Genomic DNA, 21,808 nt, shown 5'->3' with positions numbered 1-21,808 from the left:
AATATGGCAAAGGGATGTCTAGACCACTTGATGTGGTGGCTGCATACTCAAATACAATGCACTAAACTAGTTACATAACACTTGAGAGTAACCAACACTGCCAGAACAAGCAATGCAGCTGAGGGGCGATATCGTGACAAGGTAATGGCTGAAATATTGGCTATACATGTAACAACAAACATTCCTTGCTTGAGTATTGTTCATACTGCTGACCCCTTCCTGGTTTCCACATACCAGTGAACCCCTTTCTGGCTTGAAATAGATAAAACACTTCAATGTTTCCCGAAAGTAAAACTGTACAACCAACGCATAGCCCTTTAAAATAAAAGTGCAGCTTTATCCCATTTCAGCAGTCCCTGAGATTACCATTAGTGTTGCAGGTTAGTCCAGCACCATTGACCAAGCTCAACGCAGCACAAGTGTGAACAGCTTATGTTAATCAGTTTGAACACAGTTGTTAAATCACAGTAAAAAAAGCCTAGAGCTGTACTAGTTGACATGCTCAGCAAGAAAGCTTCAGTATTCATGAACACATACTAGTGGCACTCATACCTATCATCAAGACAACGAAACAAATGCTATTAGAAACAGGGAAAGCGAACGGGGAAGATATTTTGCATAATGGAATGAAAGACAAAGCCTCACCTGAGTCACTGTAATAAGTGAAAACCTCGTTATAACAAGGGTGCATCTTACATGAAATTATGTTTGTTATATCCGAAAATTCATTATAAAGGTATATTCTAACATTACATCTATTGCAAGACTATTCTTCATTTACTTCGTTATCACCACTATTTTGTTATATGTGGTTTAATTTATTGAGGTTTGGGTCTAGTATTTACTGCCTTCAAAGGGGCCATTGAACACTTTCTGAAGTAATAATTGATTGGCTTCATTAAAACAGGAGGTTATCAAGGCAAAAGCCTTCAATAGATGCTTCATTGAACACGAAAATTGGTCGTCGACATTTCGAGTCAGCAGCGTCAATATTTGTGATGCAAAAAATCGCATAATGAAGTCACCACGTGACATCACGACGACACAAATATTCGTGATGTCATTGTGACGTCACACAATGTGACATCACATGATGAATTCATGACATGACATTGTCGCCTTGCATTGCCTCGTGACCGGTGGGCTCGTCACGAAAGTGGTTCGAAATAATGTGAAGTACAGAACGCTTTTGGAGGAGGGCAGGGCAGGATCAATACATCAACATAAAAAGAACATAAAAGCCTTTGAGTCATCTTAGTTGAATGAACAAGAGACCTCGCGAGTTTACTGCCTCGTAAATCAACCGCTGCAAAGATTTTTACAATCCGTCAAGTAGGGGCGGAGTTACAGGGACTGATTTCATGTTTCAAGTGCATTCTCGCTCATTTTGTATGAGTGAGTCAGCTGAAAGCAATGCAGAGGGGGAGGGGGTCACAAAACTATGCTTGTCCTTTAGCATGAGTCGTCATGATGAGCACACTTTTTTTTTCTTAAAACACTGTTTACGTGGCCGTGAGTGAGCAAATCGCGGCATTGCATGATGGCCGTGGTAAGCCAGTCACTGTGCAGCTCACAATGCTCAATTCGGCCACTGACAATGGAATTTTGGGTTTATGGAATCGTTTGTTGAAAGAAGAGCAAGCAATCTGGAGTTAACTTTGAGAATAAATTGTACATTCCAGTCCATTTGCTGCGCTATAATGCTCGGCTCACATGTGCTCAGACATCTCGACTACCGATCAGAGGCATCTTCTGACCGTGCTGAAAAAGCGCTGCAGGACCCATTTAAGAAAAAAAAAAAAAAAACACAATAGAGTATCTTTGTAGACCAACTCACCAAAAAATATTTGTTGAGCACACTAAGAATAAACATTCGCAATGTGCAGAAAATAACTGCCGTCTGCACAAAAACATTCTGACGTGATACAATGTCTTACAGTTCGATGTACTGCAGCTTGATAATTTTCTTGATGTGCATAAAAAGGATAGCAGCGCGAAGACATGTTATAAGACAGACTATTAACAGACAGTTGTTCTAACTGAAATGTTGTGACCTGTAAAAAGTTCAAACATTTCCACCATAGCTAGCGGCACTGCGTGTAGTATTCAGTCCTGCATAAATTTTCTCTCTCATTGCACAAGATTATTTGAAACACCCAGATTGAACCAACTCATTAATATTCACTTGATGCAATAAAAGTGACCTTTTGATATTCATGTCCTTTGTGTTCTATATTGTCTTAATTGAGGTAGGGTGGGTCACTTCAACTGTGAACTTGATGTATGTGGTGATTCAATGCTCACAAATATAACAAAGTTTCAAGATCAAGCGTGCTCTTGAGTCCAGTAATGAAATATGGCACTAGCCTCATAACTAAGCCTCGTTACGTGAAAGAAGTTTTAGCACAGTGCAACGTTGGGACAATTGGCACACAGCTTCTCGATCATCCGGAGCTCGAAATTTAGTTGCAGTGTTGCACGAGTCTTCACAAAACACAGCACCTAGAATTGGTATTCCTTAGGACTGTGCCATAGTTTCTGCTGATAGTGCTGTGTGATACTTTGCATACACTGTAGCATCTCTACACGTGCATTTCTGTAAGTATATCTGTCTGAGTGACGTGGGGCAAATACACTAGTTGAAAGTCTGGTGCCATATCCTGTCCTCTTGATTTTTTTCCCCATTCTTTTGTTAAGCGAAACATATTCTCTAGCCGACACAACAAATACAGTACAGCTGCTTAATCGTCAAGCATGTACCTGCAGAAGCGGTATGGTCTTGACCTCGTCTTCAAGATGCCTGATTCGGCTAAGACTCGTGGCCATCAGGTCTCTCACGTTGGCTAAGGCTGCACGGTTTACACCTAGTGGGTTGCTGCTGTCGGCAGGACTCGTTGGGGCTTGCTCCTTGTGCCCCGCGGCGGACCGGCCGATGCCCGCGAGGTGGTGGCGCTGGGCCGCCATTGCCGCCCGAAGCCCCGGAAACTGCGAGTACAGGGCACGGTGCTCTTCGAGCAGCGGCCACAGGTCCAGGATGGCGGCCAGACGCCCAGACAGCACGAGAAGCCACACCACCAGGGCCGTGAGCAGGATGCCCACAGCCAGAAGTGCATACATCACTGTCTCTCAACGTTGTGCGCGCAAGAACTAGAGAGATGTTTCAAGCTTATGGCTCACTGCTCACGGCCTTGGTGCATTTGTTTGTTTGTTGGTTTCCTTGAAAATATGGCTCATACCCACTCAGGAGGAATCGATTGTTTTCCTCCATGACTCATACCCACTATGGGAAGTTAATAATCTGAGCGAGTTAAAAAAAAGGGGGGGGGGGGGGGGGGGCATGCACTTGGCAAATGTTGGTACCGCTTCTGCTCTATGAAGTACGGCCAATAAGTGATAAACTATCGAGAAAAAGCTACAAATATAGAAGATAATCAAGATAACATGTGCTACAATAAAAAAAGTCCATGCAGGTTTTTTTTATAATTGTTTTGAATCATTTATAAACAAAGGTGCTTACCCACTACTGCAGGTTTACAGAAGAGGCAGTTTTATACATGGGTACAAGCAGGGATGTCACAATAGCACAATCTTGGAAAAGACTAATTGCCTGAACAATTCAAGGCACTCACTTGCTAGTAAAGATAAACCAGTGTGTGTACCTGGTGTCTTCATACTATCTAAGCATGAAAGGTCCACTCAACCACTCTAGATATGCTCTAGAAAATAGTCATGCCACCTCTTGCACTATTGAAATGCACGGTTTTTCCCTCCTTGACCTGTATAACCTCTCAAAGCTACGTTTTTTACCTGTATAACCCAGTACGCAGACACGTGCTCACAGGAACGTCAGGAGTGAATTTCCAGATTTTCAAGCGCGCGCTTACGGTGTACGTCCCCGTCTGAAAATTTTACATTTTAATTACGTCTAGTTTTCTTCAGCCCTACTTCATCTTTTCATCTGTATATTTCTTATGGCCATGGAATAATCTACATGTCCACTGAAAAATGAGACGAGCGGGCCAAAGATTGTCCAATTCATTTCATTTTTCGTCCTTGGTGAAGCAAACTACAGCTACAATAACAAAATATGAGCTCAGCGTATAACTGGTCTTGAGCTCACCCTAAAACTAGGTTTATAGAATCTCTGTCTATATAAAAGCGACTACAGGGAAGTTTGGAAATATTTAGTGACTTAACGATAACAAATCCAGTGATCCTCATGTTGTAACTGCAAAGGATATCTAATATACGCCATTCGCAGCAGTGATCCATAGGTGACTACTTTCTGATGTGAACAAAGACACAAAGACTATAAACACGCTCAAAGGGAGCTGTAAGCTTCTAAGAACACTAATAAAATGCAACAACAGTGCTGCAGCATTACATGCACTAGAACAGTTAAATCTATTAGTTAAGTTCAAAAGTCAAGGCTCATGCTCGCTTCGGTGCAGTTCACAGCAGAAAGCAAGAAAAAAATAGTTCATTCAGTAAAATGTTATGAAGCAGTTAATTGAAGAGGTTACATAGGATGGACTATGACTATGGTAATAGCACAGCATAGCATGCATGCATGGGAACGGCAATGTCATCTGTCGACTGCTGCGGCTAAACTAGCACCAAACATACCTCATTTACACACATATTTGTATGAGAAAGCAATTTACCTAAACATTCAAAGCAAGAACCTTCCTGAAACTTAAAAAACCAATCCACATCTTCAAACAAATGGTCGTTACACATATGAGACACATCTTAGTGAAAGGCTTTGGGTAGTTTCAACCACCTGGATGGAGTTCTTTATCGTGCATTGAAATCGCCCTGCACATGAACCTCCTGCGTTTTGTATACGTCGAAATGTGACCACAGCAGCTGGAAGCGAAACGGCCGTCTTCGAATCCGCAGCTAAGCACCGTAATCAGTGGGCCACCACGGCAGCTGTCATTTAATAACTACCAGGTAATAGTTAAAGTACCAAAATGCTATGTCGCAATTAACATCAGGCATTTGTTAAGTAGCTAAAGCTAGATGGAAGCTGCACAAATTTTGCAATGAAATACATCAACGTATACACAGAGTTTCTCATTTTGCGACAACGCATGATGCAATAGATTTAAGACGGCTGCAACAATAAGTCCAGGCACCGCCAGTGCACTTACATCGTGAATAGCACTGGATGAGTTTGTTGATAAAGATGATATCGAGCTTGCAGAGCCGCTCCTTGAACGAGCTGGACCAAAGACCATGTCCAGTATTTCCCTCGCCTTTCGTTGATCGGCGTCTCGCCAATGGGAGGGCGAGGTGTGCACTGTTTCTAAAGAAAAACAGCATGCCACACAATCAGGTGAAGCCCTGACATTATCACAGGAATTGCTAACCAGCAGATGAACAGTGAGCCTTCACAGAATATACCATGTATCTTTACACAAAGGAGAGTTTTTTTCTAGGAATATTACTATTCATTAATTCAGGGCTAATTATTTTTAATTAGAACTGTAGTTCTATTATTGAAATTCTATTGATTGTTCTAACTAGAACTGTAGTTCTAAAGCCTGTAATAGTTTCTGTCACGAAGAACACTTTTCATCCATGAGATACAATGTAATTTTCAGCTTTGAGAACTGCCAATTCCCGACCTATGACTGTGATGGTAATCGTTGTGCATTTGATCGGACGAACAGCAGAAAAGGTCAAAGCAAACGGAAAGAGGGGTCTATCCGTTTACTCTGTCCTTTTCCTGTGTTCGTTCTATCGAACGTGCAACGATTCCCATCACATTTATGCACAAACTCGCCCCTACAAGAATTTCTTCTAAAATACCGACACATGAGGGTTTTGAAAAACATACTGCAAGCCTGTTTTCTCCAAAATCTAGTAAATATACAAACAATGGTTTTGAAGGAATACAACAGTGAACTTCCAACTTCCAGCACACAATTTCATTCTGACAGTCACCGTCCAATGAGCAAAATTGTCCAACACCAGAATATAATACATCATCACCACCACATTGTTTACGCATAATACAAATGACATGACCCGTTGAGACGCCTACACCTGGTGTTGGCAAATACGCGGATGCTGCCGCACTTCCAGCCCAAGCATTTCTTTACGTCAACACAGATTGTAAGCTGACACTGCGTTGAGCTTTGCTTCATCAGCATGCATTAATTGAATCAAGGATAAAATAAAAAATCTACCTAGTAACACTACCTTTCTGCAAGCCATTCATATTACTTTTTTCCCAACACAACACGTAGTTTCATCGCATAGTTCTGGTTAGCATATGAAATAAGCCTGATCACTACCGACAATACAATGGAAGAATGACAGCCTCCAGTGTCAATAAGATATTCTACAAAACGATATAGTATCTTCCATGGTGAAAAAGCGGCTACCATTTTTAGAGCCTCATGTTCAAAACAACATGGCACACATGGAGGAAAGCTGCTTATCGAAATTTCTTTCTTACCGGCACCTGGGGATACCGTTGGTGAGTCTGCGTACTTGGGAGCGTTTCGAAGGAGGTCCACTTTTTGCAGCTCCCTTTTGGTCTCGTGCCTATCCTCGATATGGCCATTGTCCAGGCCTCTTTCATGGCTTCTGAGGACGTCTTCAAAGTTGCGGAAAACTTCGTTCAAGGTATCATCGTTCGATGCAAGCAAGTCAGGTGGGGGTGCACTCAAAAGTTCCTGCAGAGTGTGACGCAAGGCCATTGCATTGTGTAAATTTAAGCTGTCCTTGACAGCTTGACAGTTGCCTACTAGACATGCACACAAATGCAACAGGGGACACAATTAAAGGCACACTAAATAGAAACAATGTTTTTTTTTGTGTGTGTAAGTAAACTGCTCTTCCACAATACAAAAATCGCCATGCTTGCTGCGAAAAGGCACTTAGTAAGCGAGAAGTGCCCAAAGAGAAAAAGCGAGTGGTGCAGCCACCTTGATGTTCCCACATCAGACACAGTGACATCATATATTTTGATAGCGTCTGCTATCGCCCACGTAGTTCTAAATTGGTAAAAGTTAAGTACATTGTCTTCTGAGAGAGAGGAAACGTAGCAAATTTTGGAACATTTTGTTGAACCGATGTGACTGAAATTATAAGAGAACACTTTGAGATCAGTGACATTACCATTTGAGATCAAGGCAGAATACTTAAAATTGAAAGATCTGATATTGATATTCTCATCTACAATGAACCTATGGAGGTGATGTTCTGAGTATAGCTACTGCATGTGTTACCACTCATGCAGCCTATGCAATTCATGTGATATGAAACGGTTATAAAATTTAACAAAGAAAAATTAGGAATTGGTCGTAGTCTATGTGTGCAGTTGCAAGAGCTGTTTATCACATTCACTGTTCATTAAACCTGTCAGAAGTCACTTAACTTGCAAAAAAAAAAAACTTAGTATAGATGTCCAAAAATATGTACACAACTAAGGTGACAAATGAAAATAATCAACCTTACAATTTAGAAATGAAGGTTTTAATGAGGCTATAGCATTTTTCGAAGATAAAGAATTCAGGCAGCTCATTCAACTTGACGTGCCAGTTACAGAGAGGAAATTGCAAATGAAATATGCCTGAGGCTAAACCAGCTATACTACCAGCAAGTTGCATAACAAATGAGCCAGCCCCTACCAAAATAAGGGTGGGGAGTAATTGAGAAAAAATTTGGAATATGCAAAAGGAGTAAAAAAAAGCACAAACCAAGAAAAGATTCTAGCAAAGGTGAGCATGTTAGCTATACAATGAAAAGGGGCACAACCGAACTGAAACTGCTATTACGCAAAGAAATGTTTAAAAAATAACTTCAGATTCACTCTTGGATCCAAAATAACAACAGAAGATATTTCCATTATTTTCCTGTCTTTGTGACATGTGTTAAAGTAAAGCTAGCCCAGGACTTGACAAATAGTGCACTTCTAAACATGCTTTAACAGGCAATATTGCAGTGAATTCGAGAATGCATAGACACAGATACGGATGATGAAGCAGACCTTATCAAGTTCCCACATAGAATCATACTGCCTAATAATAGTACACCTTATAACAGTATAGCTGTATGCCTGTGATGCTCGTTAAAAAGGTTACTGTGAGTGAACCTCAGAGATTATGAAGATAAAAACTTTGAAGTAGATGTGTTTACCTCACAACACTGATAACAAGATGAGTAATCCATAGAAAACGCCCAGACACAAAAGCAGCTTAAAAAATGTATGTCAGATCCCACGCTCAAAATGTCCCCAGGCCGCCAACTGTGCTACGAGAAGCAACTTAAAACAACACAAAAAAGCACGAGATTAAAAAAAATGTCATTGGACAATATGCCTGGGCACCTACAGATGTATCAATGTTGCACTTAACACTAGAAGCTCAGATTAGCTCAAATCCCTATCTTACTAGTCACTATATAGACATGGCCACTATATAGACAACCTTTCTAATCAATAGTATCCAACAAACGTTATTGAATTACTAATGTTGCTCTGCCATTTGTTTGCCGTATGATGTGATAAGAATAGAAGGAAAGTTAAATGGTTGATTTGTATGCGCAACTTACTTGCATTGTTCTTCAATATGTGCGAAGTGTATATGCAAATAGCTGGCATGGGTGTCGAGCTAAATTTAGCAAGAAACATTAATCTTATTCCTTACCTTAAAAAAAGTTATGAAACCAAATTTTATCTTTATTAAATCACATTACTTCTTTTGTCCCTTAATTCCTGCCCACATTTTTTTACGTCATTGCGCACGCGCACACACACACACACACACACACACACTCTTGAATATATATTTTTAACTCTTGAATATATATATATTCTTATATGCAGAAGAATAACTTCGGTTGCTGCAAGGCTACAAGTATGAAAGTAGACGCGCTTTCACATAACAACTGTCTATTTAGCAGACGTTTCGACAGGAGCCTCATTTTTTTCAAGGCCTTGAAAAAGATGCTCCGTCGGAACGTTGGCTGAATAAACAGTTATGTGAAAGTGCATCTACTTTCATACTTATAGCCTTGCAGCAACCGATGTTATTCTTGTGCATATAAGAATATTATAAAGGAGATTTATTAAGCAGAAAGGTTGGTGCTTGGAAGGCTTGGAAGGCGATGCACCAGCCGCAATTTCCGAGCTCGAGCCGCTGCTGCACACTCGATGCTGCTGCCTCTGCGCCGGAGTACTTCCTCTTCATTACAATGGCCCCACGGAGAAAAAAGGAGCCATCCTGGCGACTTAGTCCAGTGCAGGCGGCGTTGAACCGTGGTATTGCTTGAGCCTCTGTACGTGTACAACCTCGCGGTTGCGACGTCACAAGTCTGATGGTGGCGTAAGAGGCTCAATGAGGTAGTTTACTGGCGAAGTTTGTTCGACAATACGATATGGCCCATCGTACTTTGGCAGAAGTTTGGAAGAGAGCCCAGGTGTGCGATGCGGCACTGACAGCCATACAAGAGAACCCGGAAGAAAAACGGGAGTTGAGGTCTGGGCATCACGAATTGCTTTTTGCCTGTTTTGGTCATCGCAGGTAAAGCGACGAGCTAACTGGCGGCATTCTTCTGCGTGTCTGGCGGCGTCCAAGATCGGTAGGCACTCGGACGCGTCTGGTCGATAGGGCAAAATGGTGTCAATGGTGTGGGAGGGGTGACGGCCGTAGAGGAGGTAAAAAGGGGAGAAGCCTGTTGTCGCTTGCGTTGCCGTATTGTAGGCGTATGTAATGAATGGGAGAACTAAGTCCCAGTTAGAGTGGTCAGGCGTCACATACATAGATAGCATGTCACCGAGAGTACGATTAAAACGCTCGGTAGCCCCATTGGTTTGTGGGTGGTAAGCGGTACATGTGCGATGTACAATAGCACGCTCAGCGAGCAATTTTTCAATGACCACGGACAAGAAGGCGCGGCCGCGGTCACTGAGGAGTTCTTGAGGGCCTCCATGACGCAACACAAAATGACGCAGTAGGAAAGTGGCAACCTCCTGTGCTGTAGCCGTTTTAAGAGCAGCGGTCTCAGCATAGCGCGTTAGGTGGTCGATAGCAACTATTATCCACCTGTTGCCAGTCGGAGTCAATGGAAGTGGCCCATAAATATCTATTCCAACCCGTTCGAAGGGTCGGGAAGGGCATGGTAAAGGCTGCAGTTCACCGGCGTAGGCGTGTGGTGGAGATTTTCGGCGCTGACATTCGGCACAAGAGCGGACGAAGTTGCGGACGAAGGTATACATGCCACGCCAGTAGTAGCGATGTCAAAGCCTTTGGTAGGCCTTGAAGACTCCTGCGTGGCCACATTGTGGGTCAGCGTGAAAAGAGGAACAAATCTGCGACCTCAGGGTTCGTGGAACGACGAGCAGCCACTTGCGTCCCTCTGGTGCGTAGTTACGTCGATAGAGAAGCGTGTCACGTATCGAGAAGTGTGGAACTTGGCGCCGAAGCGTTCGCGTCTTTGGGAGTTCAGAAGTGTCGGAGAGATGATTGAGGAGAGACGCAGTCCATGGGTCATTGCGTTGTTCGATAGCAATGGTGTCAAAGTCAAGCGATGACAATGTGGAATCGCAAGCGGAGTCAGCTGTGGCATTCTGGGACAGGGGGGAACGAGAAAGGGCGTCGGCGTCAGCATGCTTCCGTCCTGACCGATAAACCACGCGTATGTCGTAATCTTGAATTTTCAACGCCCAGCGAGCGAGGCGGCCAGATGGGTCTTTTAACGTCGAAAGCCAGCACAGCGCGTGGTGGTCGGTCACGACGTCAAAAGAACGACCATATAGATATGGGCGAAACTTTTCAAGGGCCCACACAATGGCCAAGCACTCCTTTTCTGTGACGCTGTAGTTGCTCTCAGCCTTGGTAAGTGTGCGACTAGCGTATGCCACGACGTATTCCTGATGTTCCGGTTTACGCTGTGCGAGCACAGCACCCAGGCCTACACCACTGGCGTCGGTGTGGATTTCAGTTGGAGCTTCAGGATCGAAATGGCGTAGAATTGGTGGCGTCGTAAGAAGCCGTTGCAGGGTGTTGAAAGCCTCGTCGCAGGTAGGGGACCACGATAAGAGGTCTTTACAGCTGCTGAGAAGTCGCGTGAGAGGTGATATAATAGACGCGAAGTTTCGGACGAATCGCTGGAAATACGAACACAAGCCGATGAAACTTCGAAGTTCTTTGATGGTGGCAGGTTTAGGAAACGCCGTAACAGCTCGCAATTTCTCGGGATCAGGGAGGATGCCTTCCTTGGAAACAACGTGGCCCAAAATGTTCAGTTGACGCATGGCAAATCGACATTTTTTGAGGTTTAATTGCAAACCGGCGTTAGTTAAGCAAGTAAGGACGTGCTGAAGGTGACGTAAGTGTGTGTCAAAGTTAGGGGCGAAGACCACGATATCATCGAGGTAACACAAGCATATCTTCCATTTTAGTCCACGCAGGATGTTGTCCATCATTCGTTCGAACGTTGCAGGTGCATTGCAAAGTCCGAAGGGCATGACGGTGAATTCATATAAGCCGTCTGGCGTGACAAAAGCGGTTTTGGGGCGATCGGCCTTTGCCATAGGCACCTGCCAGTAGCCTGACCGCAAGTCTAACGAGGAAAAGAACTCGGCACCTTGCAAACTGTCCAAAGCATCGTCAATGCGCGGTAGTGGATAGACATCCTTCAGCGTGATCTTGTTCAATCGCCGGAAATCGACACAGAAACGAATAGAACCGTCTTTCTTTTTGACGAGAACCACCGGAGACGCCCATGGGCTCTGTGAAGGTCGAATGACGCCTCTGCGAAGCATGTCGTCTACTTGGTCAGCAATGACGCGGCGTTCTGTAGCGGACACGCGATATGGTCGTTGTCGCAGCGGTGAGTGGGACCCAGTGTCGATGTGGTGTTCTACTGCTAAGGCACGGCCGAGAGATGTTTGTTCAACGTCGAAAGAGTGGCGGTAGCTCTCAAGAATGGTGAGGAGTTGTGAACGCTGCGAAGATGTCAAATCTGCAGCGATGAATGGATGAAATATGTTTGCCGACGTTGAGTCAGGCGCTGAGACGACAGCCAGTTCACAGACGGAGGTAGAAGGCACCTCATCGGGGACGAATATAATTCTGGAAGAACTGATTGTCTCGACGTGGCCAAGGCACTCGCGACAAAGTAGAGATAAAGACGACGACTCATGATTATAAATTGGCATTGTGGTTGACCCTTCTACAAGATCGAGAGCAGCAAAAGGCAGGGGGAGAGCTCTTCGGGCGACGAATATTGGAGATGGTGTGAAGAAGACCGTGCCGTCGGATATGGCGCTGCATGAAACTGGCACGAACGCAAAAGAGCATGGAGGGATGTAGGTGTCATCGCTAACGACAAGTTTAGCGGCAAACTGGGTGTCGACGGACGCTTGGTCATCCAGTGAGCAAAATTCGACCTCAGCCCTAGCACAGTCGATTACGGCGTTATGACGCGACAAAAAGTCCCATCCCAAAATAATATTATGGGAGCATGATGAAAGAACAACGAACTCTATCGTATACAGAACGTCCTGAATTGTCACGCGGGCTGTACATACTGCGGTCGGTTGAACAGGTTGAGCACTGGCTGTGCGAAGCGATAATCCGGAGAAAGGCGTCGTAACCTTACGAATTGAGCGGCAAAATCCAGCATCTATTACCGAAACAGCTGCACCGGTATCTACAAGAGCGACAGTAGGGATATTTTCGACGAACACATCAATAACATTGGTAGGTGACAAATGAGGACTTGGGCAAACCGAAACTTGCGCAGTTCTTGCCTCAGGAACTGCGTCGTCTAGTTTTCCTCCTCGTTAGGTGCGGGCCGTCGACGCATAGGAGAAGGCGAGCGGCGGCGTGGAGAGGGCGAGCGAAGACGTCCCGGCCGAGGGCGGTGGTCGTCCTGGTAGCGGGCTGGCATTGGAGTGGAGGAACCGTATCGCGCGTTGGAGTCAAGCGGGAAGAAAGGCTCACGGCGGTTTTCATTGGTGATATGCGTCCGGCGGCGATAATACCTTGCGACGTGTCCGGGGTATCGACAAGCGTAACATATCGGGCGATTATCGAGGGTGCGCCACGGGTTGGCGGTGTTAGTGCTGGTCCAGTGAACTGGAGCTGGGGGATAGCTCGCGCGAGGCTGGAACGGAGGCGCAGGCACCTTGCGAGTTGGCATGGCTGCAGCCGCGGCGTAGGTGAGAGGAGCAGCCACAAGATTAGGCTCGCGAGCAGCTGGTAAGGCCTCGGCGACCTCTCCTTGAATGACGTCACGTAGAGACGATGGTAAAGTTGTGGTAGCTTCTGGTGTGAAAGGCACCAAGGAAAGCTGTCGTGCAACTTCTTCGCGGACAAATGCTTTTATTTCGGCTATTAGTGACGCGTGGTCATGACCACTGATCACACTAGACAGCGATGCCAAATCGTGCGCTGGAGGACGTCTTGTCAGAGCTCGCTGCTTCCGCAATTCATCGTAGCTTTGGCAGAGGCTAATTACGTCGTTAACAGTGGTCGGGCTTTTCGCCAAGAGCATTTGAAAAGCGTCGTCGTCAATCCCTTTGAGGATGTGCTTACATTTTTCAGCTTCCGTCATTTCGGCGTTCACGTGTCTGCACAAATCGACGACGTCCTCTATGTAACTTGTGAAGGTTTCACCCGTTTCTTGTGCGCGTGTGCGTAAACGTTGCTCGGCACGAAGTTTTCGGACGGCAGGTCGATCGAAGACTGCTACAATCGACGTTTTAAATTGCGGCCACGTTCGGACGTCTGCCTGGTGGTTTCTAAGCCAAAGGCTGGCTACACCCGTGAGGTAGAACGAAACGCGTGTCAACTTGTCCGCGTCCGTCCATCTGTTTAAAGCGCTCACCCGTTTGAAAGTCGAGAGCCACTCTTCAACGTCGTTGTCATCTGTTCCACTGAAGATTGGAGGCTCCCGCTGAGGAACACTGCCTGGACAGGTGGCCGGAAGAGATGGAAGCATCTGCTGATCGGCGTCCGGCATAGCAGAAGGTAGCCGTCGAGAACGGAGTTCCAGGATGGTAGCGGGAAGGTGTAAGGGATAGTGCCCGGCACGTCTCCACCAATTATAAAGGAGATTTATTAAGCAGAAAGGTTGGTGCTTGGAAGGCGATGCACCAGCCGCAATTTCCGAGCTCGAGCCGCTGCTGCACACTCGATGCTGCTGCCTCTGCGCCGGAGTACTTCCTCTTCTTTACAATATATATATATTCAAGAGTTAAAAAAGCCCTGCAACATTTTTTGAGAGCATGTTGAGAAAATGCTGCTGATCGGTAGTCACGGCTACCGAGAACATTCGAGCCAAATGCAGCACAACATGCGGCCTGGAATTCACAATATAATCTCTAAGTCAGCTAAAAGTAGCTTTCTTTTCTCTCGACAAATGGCTCTACAAACTCGAAAATCACCTGTCACAGTCATTGTATCAGCCAATTGGTGATTTGAGCATTGAGCACTCGGTCGTTACTGGGGCCGCCGCGGGAGGCCACGACTTGTCCACGCACGCATGCGCACTGCAAAGTCGCGTATTTGAAGGAAAAAAAAAAAGAGAAAAAGTGCGCCAGGTTGTATTTTGTGCCTGACGTATTTTCTTTGCCCATGCCATCCTTCCCTGCTTAGCTTCCAGCGCTTTTGTTGGGACGAGAAAAGGGAGAATGCGACAAGTGTTTGTAACTCCACTCGAACTAGAAATTTATCTTGTTCTAACCTTTGCTGTATTTACTTTCACCTCTGTTTAAACCTGCAAGCAATAATGAAGTGTAAGTTCTTGTTTTATGCTGAACAATGGTGTATTTTTTACCATATTTACTAGAATGGTGCATTTCATTACGCATTTACCTGTTGAAAAAAGGAAGCAAATAAAGCTAGCATGTACACGAGACTTATTATAAACACACCCTGCTTAAACTAAAAAATTCAAGTTCTATGCAATAGATCTTTGATTATTACCAATATTCATATGTATAACTACTTAAATCAAGCTGAGACTCATCTACAGGGTCTAAGCTTTAACATGAACCACAAGTAGAGAGCACTTAGTGCTTAATTAGAATGAGGATGCATTCAGATAGCATTTTCAAGGTCACTACAATGAAAATTTCCAACACTCTCCATGAGAAAGGTGAAGAGATGCTTTAAAGGGCCCCTAAACTACTTGTGATATATATATATATATTTTTTAATTGCCAGTAAACAACCAATGCTTACTTTTGCTATGTGAACATGCTGCCACAAGAATTTTGCAAATGTGCGCTATAATAAGGTAGTTACATGGCTTAGAACAACTGTTTTAGCGGGCTTAAAATATGAGTGCAGCCTCGCCATTCTTTTCTACCATTCAGAAGGGAGGGTGTAGCAGTCGTCGTGACTCCACCCACTTTAGCAATACGACATGATGTCAGTGATACGACACCAACACTCAGACGACGGCCAAGTAGGGCTTCCCCCACATCAGCCTGTGTCGTAGTGGCATGGGAAAGAAGCAGAGTGCGTGGAGCATCCTTCGCCTAGAGGTAAAGTAGCAAGACACCTCTTCATCTCGAAAGCTCTGGCAATGCCACTTTTTCCCGGTAGTCTCGGGTTCTACGAAACAGCAGAGGGCAGCACCGAAAAACGGAAATGCCAAATATGCGGCCTAAAGTACTGCATCACCACAGGGCCAAGACCTTTTTGTAAGGCAAAGAATCAATGGACGAACTCAGTGGTACATGAAGCAGCAAGTTTGCATCACTGCACTTATGAGGGGGACTAGTCAGTTGAAGGAAATAAACGTGGGAATAGTTTTTTGAAATGGAGTCTGCACAGTGCTGTAGTATTCAGAGAATGCGATCACCACGGTCTACTGTTAGAATTGGCGAGCTTGTTTGGGTAGTGTAAAAAAAATGTTGGAGACTGTTTGCTGGCTCTTTAACATTTCATGCAAATTGTGCATATTGAGAGAGCCATTACGATCAACACTGCCCAGCGTGGCAACCCTACATGCTGCAGGCGTGCCACAAAATAAATAAGTCAATCTGGTGCTCCTCTACGGAGCTTTCAGTACCCCCAGAGTTGGTTGTCACATTATCAGTAGAATCAGGTCATGTCAGCAGCTGAAAGAATTTTTCGTCTGCCTACAGGTACGCATGCTGCCGGCTTATCTTTCTGTGCAAGGAGGAACACTAGTCCAGGAGGAGTGACAAAAGCCAATCAATAAAGCCGATTGAAAAAAAAAAAAGCAAAACAAGTGAGTGCCGTATTTTGATCATTAATCACCTGCAACTCTACAATTATGGCAGCATTTCAAAAACTTCTTGCGCGCCGTGTTCATAGTAGACTCGTGCACAACTGTTAAATGTTGTAATACCTCCGAAAGCATGCACAGCTCCAACAACACAACTAAATTTTGAATTACGAGATTTTTATAGGCCCTCCAGAACCCGTTTGGATTAGGCAAGAAAGCGACTCAGTGCGACAAGTATCGTAGTTCACCTTTGTGTGGAGTTGTTCTAGTTTCTTTGGAGGAGCAGCAATGATGGCATCCTGCTTGGCCACCTCGTTGTCTAACATCCCAAGATATGCCTGCAGCGATTTCCGTTGCCGCCTCCTCTCCCGACACTGTTGCCGAATTTGGTCCATGTTACTTCTTGCTGCTTGTGCCTGCAAGTAAGTGGATCGCACACAAATGGCCACATTTCATGTACCCTATTATCATATGATCATATGATCAAACATTAGAAGATGAACCCAGATATACAATACAACCTCACTTATTACACCTTTCTCACCCCAACATTTTCCCAGATATGTTTCTGGAGTCCACTGCCAGCAAGAAATCTACAGACACCCATGTTCAAAAATCACTTTCTTAAATCTTAATCGCTCAACATTTCGGCCTGATACGTAGCGAAATGCTACAGGGCCATCTAAGTGCTTCGGAATGATCTTCCACCAAGGTTTTCTTTAAGCCATAAACTGATGAGTAAATTTTTCTTATGAGAAGAGTAAAATAACAACCGAGTGTTACAAAAGTCGAATTACACAACTAGTGGGTCGTTTAAAGTGTCCGACCCATTACAAAGGGCTCAGCTGTAATTTCTTATCAACAGCATTCACCCCATCAACAAAGTGCACAACGCATTACAGATGTGTAGTAGGTACCCCGCTTTGCCACAGAATAACGGTAAATGGCGTAGTGGTAACAGTGGGGTCAGCACTCCCTCAAGTGCTCTCTCTAAGAAAGAAATGAGCTTTTTAAAGGAAACCATATCGCTGCCTACGTAATTCTTGACACATAGTGAAATTGTGCGACACCTGGATACGTTTTCTTTTCGTATTCTGTTTCCTGTCACTGAATTCCCCTCCCGTTTTTTTTTTTTCTTTGTACATAAGGCTGTTCATGATCGAAATAAAGTAGTTGTTAGTTTGAACATCACTCTGTGTCGTCTCTCTTTTTTTTTCCCATACCCTGCAGTGCATCACAAGCATCAGGCATGAATATACGTTTCAGTGCTTGCGAGAGCCCTGCCCACAACTTGTAAGATTTCATAGTGGTATTTTGTCATGCTGTTGTGACGGTGAAGAAAGGTGCAGCAAGACTGGGAAATACAGAACTCTCTTTTTGGGTGAAATCGTGCCCAAAAAAAAAACAGCTGAAGTAGAAGCTATGCACGCCGCACACTGGTAACAGCAAAAACAGTTATCGGCTGTCAAGCATTCTGATAAGTGGTAAGGCGCGTTGGCATTTATACATGTGACACTGAAGGTTTCAGCCTTACCATTGGAGATTGCAATAGATCCAGCTGTACTGTTCATGTTGCGCACTCAAGCTTATAAGAAGAATCTACAACAATCAGGAATGTTTCTAGAAGCCCTGGCACTGCGTGCACAAGGCACTGTTTACACGTGCAATGCATCACTTACATAAAAATAAAAAAAGGAGATCTTGTGGCGATATAACACACATTTGGTCCTCTTTAGGCACCACTGTGTCGCATGTAAATCTTGATTTCTATTAAAAATGCTAATGTCTGCCTCATTAAGTAATGTAGCTTACCACAGGTGTTTAATACCCACATTAAAATACTGTTAATGCAGTTAACATCATTAAAATATGTCAGATTACACTGGCAAAGGGAACTATGCACGTTGACCATAGGAGTCGACAACGCGTTTCACTGATTGGTCATGCTTGCAGTGGTGGGCAGGGTAGGCTTCGGAGTTTCTGTGTTTACGCAGTGCCATCTCCATGAAATAAAATTGGTATTTTAATTGAAACTTTGCAGGAGATTAGAAGAGGCTCCCAACAAGTAGTCTTGCCATCAACAATGCAAGCTTACGTCCACAGCATTGCATGCACCTGCTCCACTACACAAAACATTTCTTTTGATGTCCTGTATACACATGTCAGTCGAACTGGAAATGACAATGTGCAGGGTTAATTACCCTGAGAGAATCACAGAATTGCACAAAGTCGAGGTGTATGTGGTAGCCGTAGGGACAACAGTTGCAGCGTGATCCCTCCCGTGTCTTGAGCTCGGCCATAAGCTGGTCATGCAGCATGCCAGGCGTCCACGTGTGGTAGCCTGAACAAAGAAAAGAACACTATTTAGTGTTTACTCATTTGATTAGCATGAGCTATTGAGGGCAAAAAAAAAACAATTTTGCCTGTGGCATCCTATCCCTAAAACATATTCTGTACCATCAAACCTTGAAATAGCGAGCCCGGATGTAACAAAATATTACCAATAATGAAGTAAATTATGAATGGTCTCGCAATAAATAAAGAGCTATAAACATACCTTATAATGAATTTTTGGATATAACGAACCCATTTTAATGTGAAATGCAACTTTTAGTATGAGTGTAGTGCCAAAACAAAACCCAATGGTTAGTCTACATTAGACAGCAACAGATATGAAGCTTTGACTACAAAAGACTGTCGCCACCTGGGATCGGTGAAGCAAAACAATTCAACATAACGCAAAGGACAGCCGGCAGGGAGCGCTTGTAGTTTCAACTTCAACTACTTTGGTAGTTTCAAACCACCAGCAGAAAGAGGAATGCCTTCCCGCATTCACAGCTTAAGCTGCGAACTCTGCCTATCGCATGCCTAAAGTGCCAACCCTGGCGCTTCTCACCACATATTGCAACGCTTTCTATGAGTGCATATCAAATGCCAGTGTTACTTGCACGTTTGAGCAAGATACAGCAAATTCAGTGTCCAGGTGTATCTTAACTTCGGCTATCACAAGAGTTAAATCATGATCTTGATCATAAAGTGCTATGGCTGCAAAACCAGTAGACATTGTGCAAGCTCCTATGTATATATATGTAAAATATACAATCAACTGAACTTCTGGGAGGACATGGTCTGCTATTGTGTTAGTATACATATTCCTATGAAGGAGTGATCAAGCATGCTTTTGTCAGTAGCACCTACCCTTGATTATGTCATTTTATCCTCTGCTGCAGTAAACTATATTCCATTTTCCTTGGTATCCACAGTCTTGCTCAATTGGTTAGGTGCGGCCCACGTCATTCCCAGGTTTATTCTTTTAGTGGCAAATACCTCTCCCATGGAAACAGTTTACACTAACCTGCCATTGGAGATATGTGCCAACAGGTGCTACTGACCTTTATGTGATCCCTTCTGCTCTGCAACGTCACTGTACAAATGCCTCACCAAGGCATAACCTTGTGCGCATAACTCGAACTATTTTTAAACACTGCTGTGCATATCGTGTTGCAACATTAGTATGTTTCACTGCAGTAAGCAAGAAAATACCCACCCATTTTGACTTTAGAGCGCCTCGGCCTTTGCCTTCCGCTGGTGTTGCGTTGCGGCGCTTTAAGTTCCCAGTCTGTCGGAGTGGAGCTGGATGACCGCAGGCTCTCGAGCCTTTCTCGGAGCTCAAACTGGGTAGGAGCTGCATAATAGAGACCGGATTATAGGCAAATGCCTATTTTGTTTCTTGCGTTCCTATCGCACCACTTTGTCGTGTGAGCACAAATTAGAGGTTAAGAAGAGCTTTTATTGCATTTTTATAGTGCCTAAAAATGCCTATTTTGGACGTTTGTGCCTGAATTCCTATAAGTGCTTATAAATGCCTATTTTTGAGATCGGTGCCTACATGAGCGCTATTTAACCTCAAATTTAGTTAGATACCTGTATTCATGTTCCAGGCAAAAGTGAGCTTTTGGAACTCTGTGAGATGCAGCCAATACTTCATTTCATAAGTTTCTGTCAGCACTGTCAATGCTACAAGGCCTCTTAGCCAATAAGAAGGCTGATTAGCCTCTACACAACTATTCATCCGCGTCGCGCTGTCTGCTCGGCATCTCCCTGGCGTCTGCTACCGTGCGTAGGGACCAGGATGTGCTTCTGTGCTACCGTAGAACGATGGAGAACGAATGCGAAATCGTGGAGTGTCATCAGGGTAAAGTACAGTTTAGATATAAAGAAAGAGGTGTCCACGTGGTTTTTGTTTTGTTTGTCATTTAATTCTTAAATGGTGGTTCACTAGGTCACATGAAAAATTTTACTTGCACACCGTAAGTTGTTGCGTACCGAAATGAAAAGCTCTGCACCACTATAATTTTTTAATTGGTTTATTACAAGCCCCCGAAAGCATGATGCGAGGAGGTGAGCTTTAAACCTTCGCCACTCGCCAGGTGATACCTTGCAAGCCAAATTCTTTGCTTGCCCTCTTCGGTATGGGAGCAACTCAGAACCGGAAAATCACATGACACAGACGCATCAACACACCATGCGTAGGCTAGATTATATTCGCATGATATGCCCATGCCAAGTCGTGAACAGAAACTGTGTTGTGTCATTTTGACATTTCCTGTATTGTACAGCATGTTTCTGAGGAGTGGACCCCTATAAGCGTGCATGTATTGAGAGGCTAGCATGGACCGTATATCCTTATCACGATACACTGGAACTGCTCTAAGGGACGATGCACCAAAAACACACCAAGCATTGTGAATGCTGGCACCGGCACGATGCGAGGACGACGAGAACTTCAACGCGAATGAAATAGAGGCAGCTTAGTGTTGAATCTCGCTCGTTACGAAGAAAAAAATGTAACGCTCAGATTCCATTTGTACATTTTAATATTTTTGTCAACCTTCATACATCTATTTAGGCGATTGACTGCACAAATTACACGTGTCACCTTGAATTCTCGCAGTGCCACATACTACTTTGAAGTACACCGGACTGTTCATTGTTGTATACATTACCTCCACTATGTTGGGGCAAGCGCCCATGACATGAAAGTCAAGTGGCGTTCAGTATGACACTTCACCTCTTTCCGGGGTTTGTATTATTGCAAGTCTTGGCAGATTAAATCGTGAGCGCCTAGTGCATGAATTCCTCTTGCATGCTTGAAATCTCAAATCTGGCAAAGAGCTCTTTAAGGTGTTCACAGACTGAAGAGAAATTGACCCTGTGCTGTTTGACCAAGTTAACATGAGGCAAAACGACCCTTCTGGCCTATTGGCACCGTGGCTTTTTGCCCCTGTGTTGCTCTTCTCAGTCATGCTAAAAGAAAGATACCCAGGAGCACGTTTATTCGACGGTGGACACTTAACTCACCATGATTGATTGATATCTGGGGTTTAACGTCCCAAAATCACCATATGATTATGAGAGACGGCATAGTGGAGGGCTCTGGAAATTTCGACCACCTGGGGTTCTTTAACGTGCAACCAAATCTGGGCACACATTTCCGCCTCCATCGAAAATGCAGCCGCCGCAGCCGGGGTTCGATCCCGCGACCTGCGGGTCCGCAGCCGAGTGCCTTAGCCACTAGACCACC

General features: G+C 44.4%; 1 protein-coding gene across 2 annotated transcripts in view; it reads right to left on the bottom strand.

Annotated features, from left to right (window-relative positions):
- Nucleotides 1–21,808, bottom strand: part of Kank (KN motif and ankyrin repeat domain-containing protein 2 kank) — an 81,587-nt gene that overhangs the window by 18,948 nt on the left and 40,831 nt on the right. The window contains exons 3-8 of one of the 2 annotated variants that reach the window (XM_075875065.1): nt 19,772–19,909; nt 18,426–18,565; nt 16,473–16,640; nt 6,470–6,689; nt 5,157–5,311; nt 2,761–2,985 (exon numbers count right to left, since the gene is read on the bottom strand). In XM_075875065.1, the coding sequence (XP_075731180.1) occupies nt 2,761–2,985; nt 5,157–5,311; nt 6,470–6,689; nt 16,473–16,640; nt 18,426–18,565; nt 19,772–19,909 (1,046 nt within the window). The remainder of the gene's footprint in view (nt 1–2,760; nt 2,986–5,156; nt 5,312–6,469; nt 6,690–16,472; nt 16,641–18,425; nt 18,566–19,771; nt 19,910–21,808) is intronic. The other variant, XM_075875066.1, reaches the window with a different exon arrangement.

Source organism: Rhipicephalus microplus, chromosome 10 (genome assembly GCF_043290135.1).
Source record: "Rhipicephalus microplus isolate Deutch F79 chromosome 10, USDA_Rmic, whole genome shotgun sequence".
NCBI classification, from domain to species: Eukaryota; Metazoa; Arthropoda; class Arachnida; order Ixodida; family Ixodidae; genus Rhipicephalus; species Rhipicephalus microplus.
This window is presented reverse-complemented; position numbering and strand designations above follow the sequence as displayed.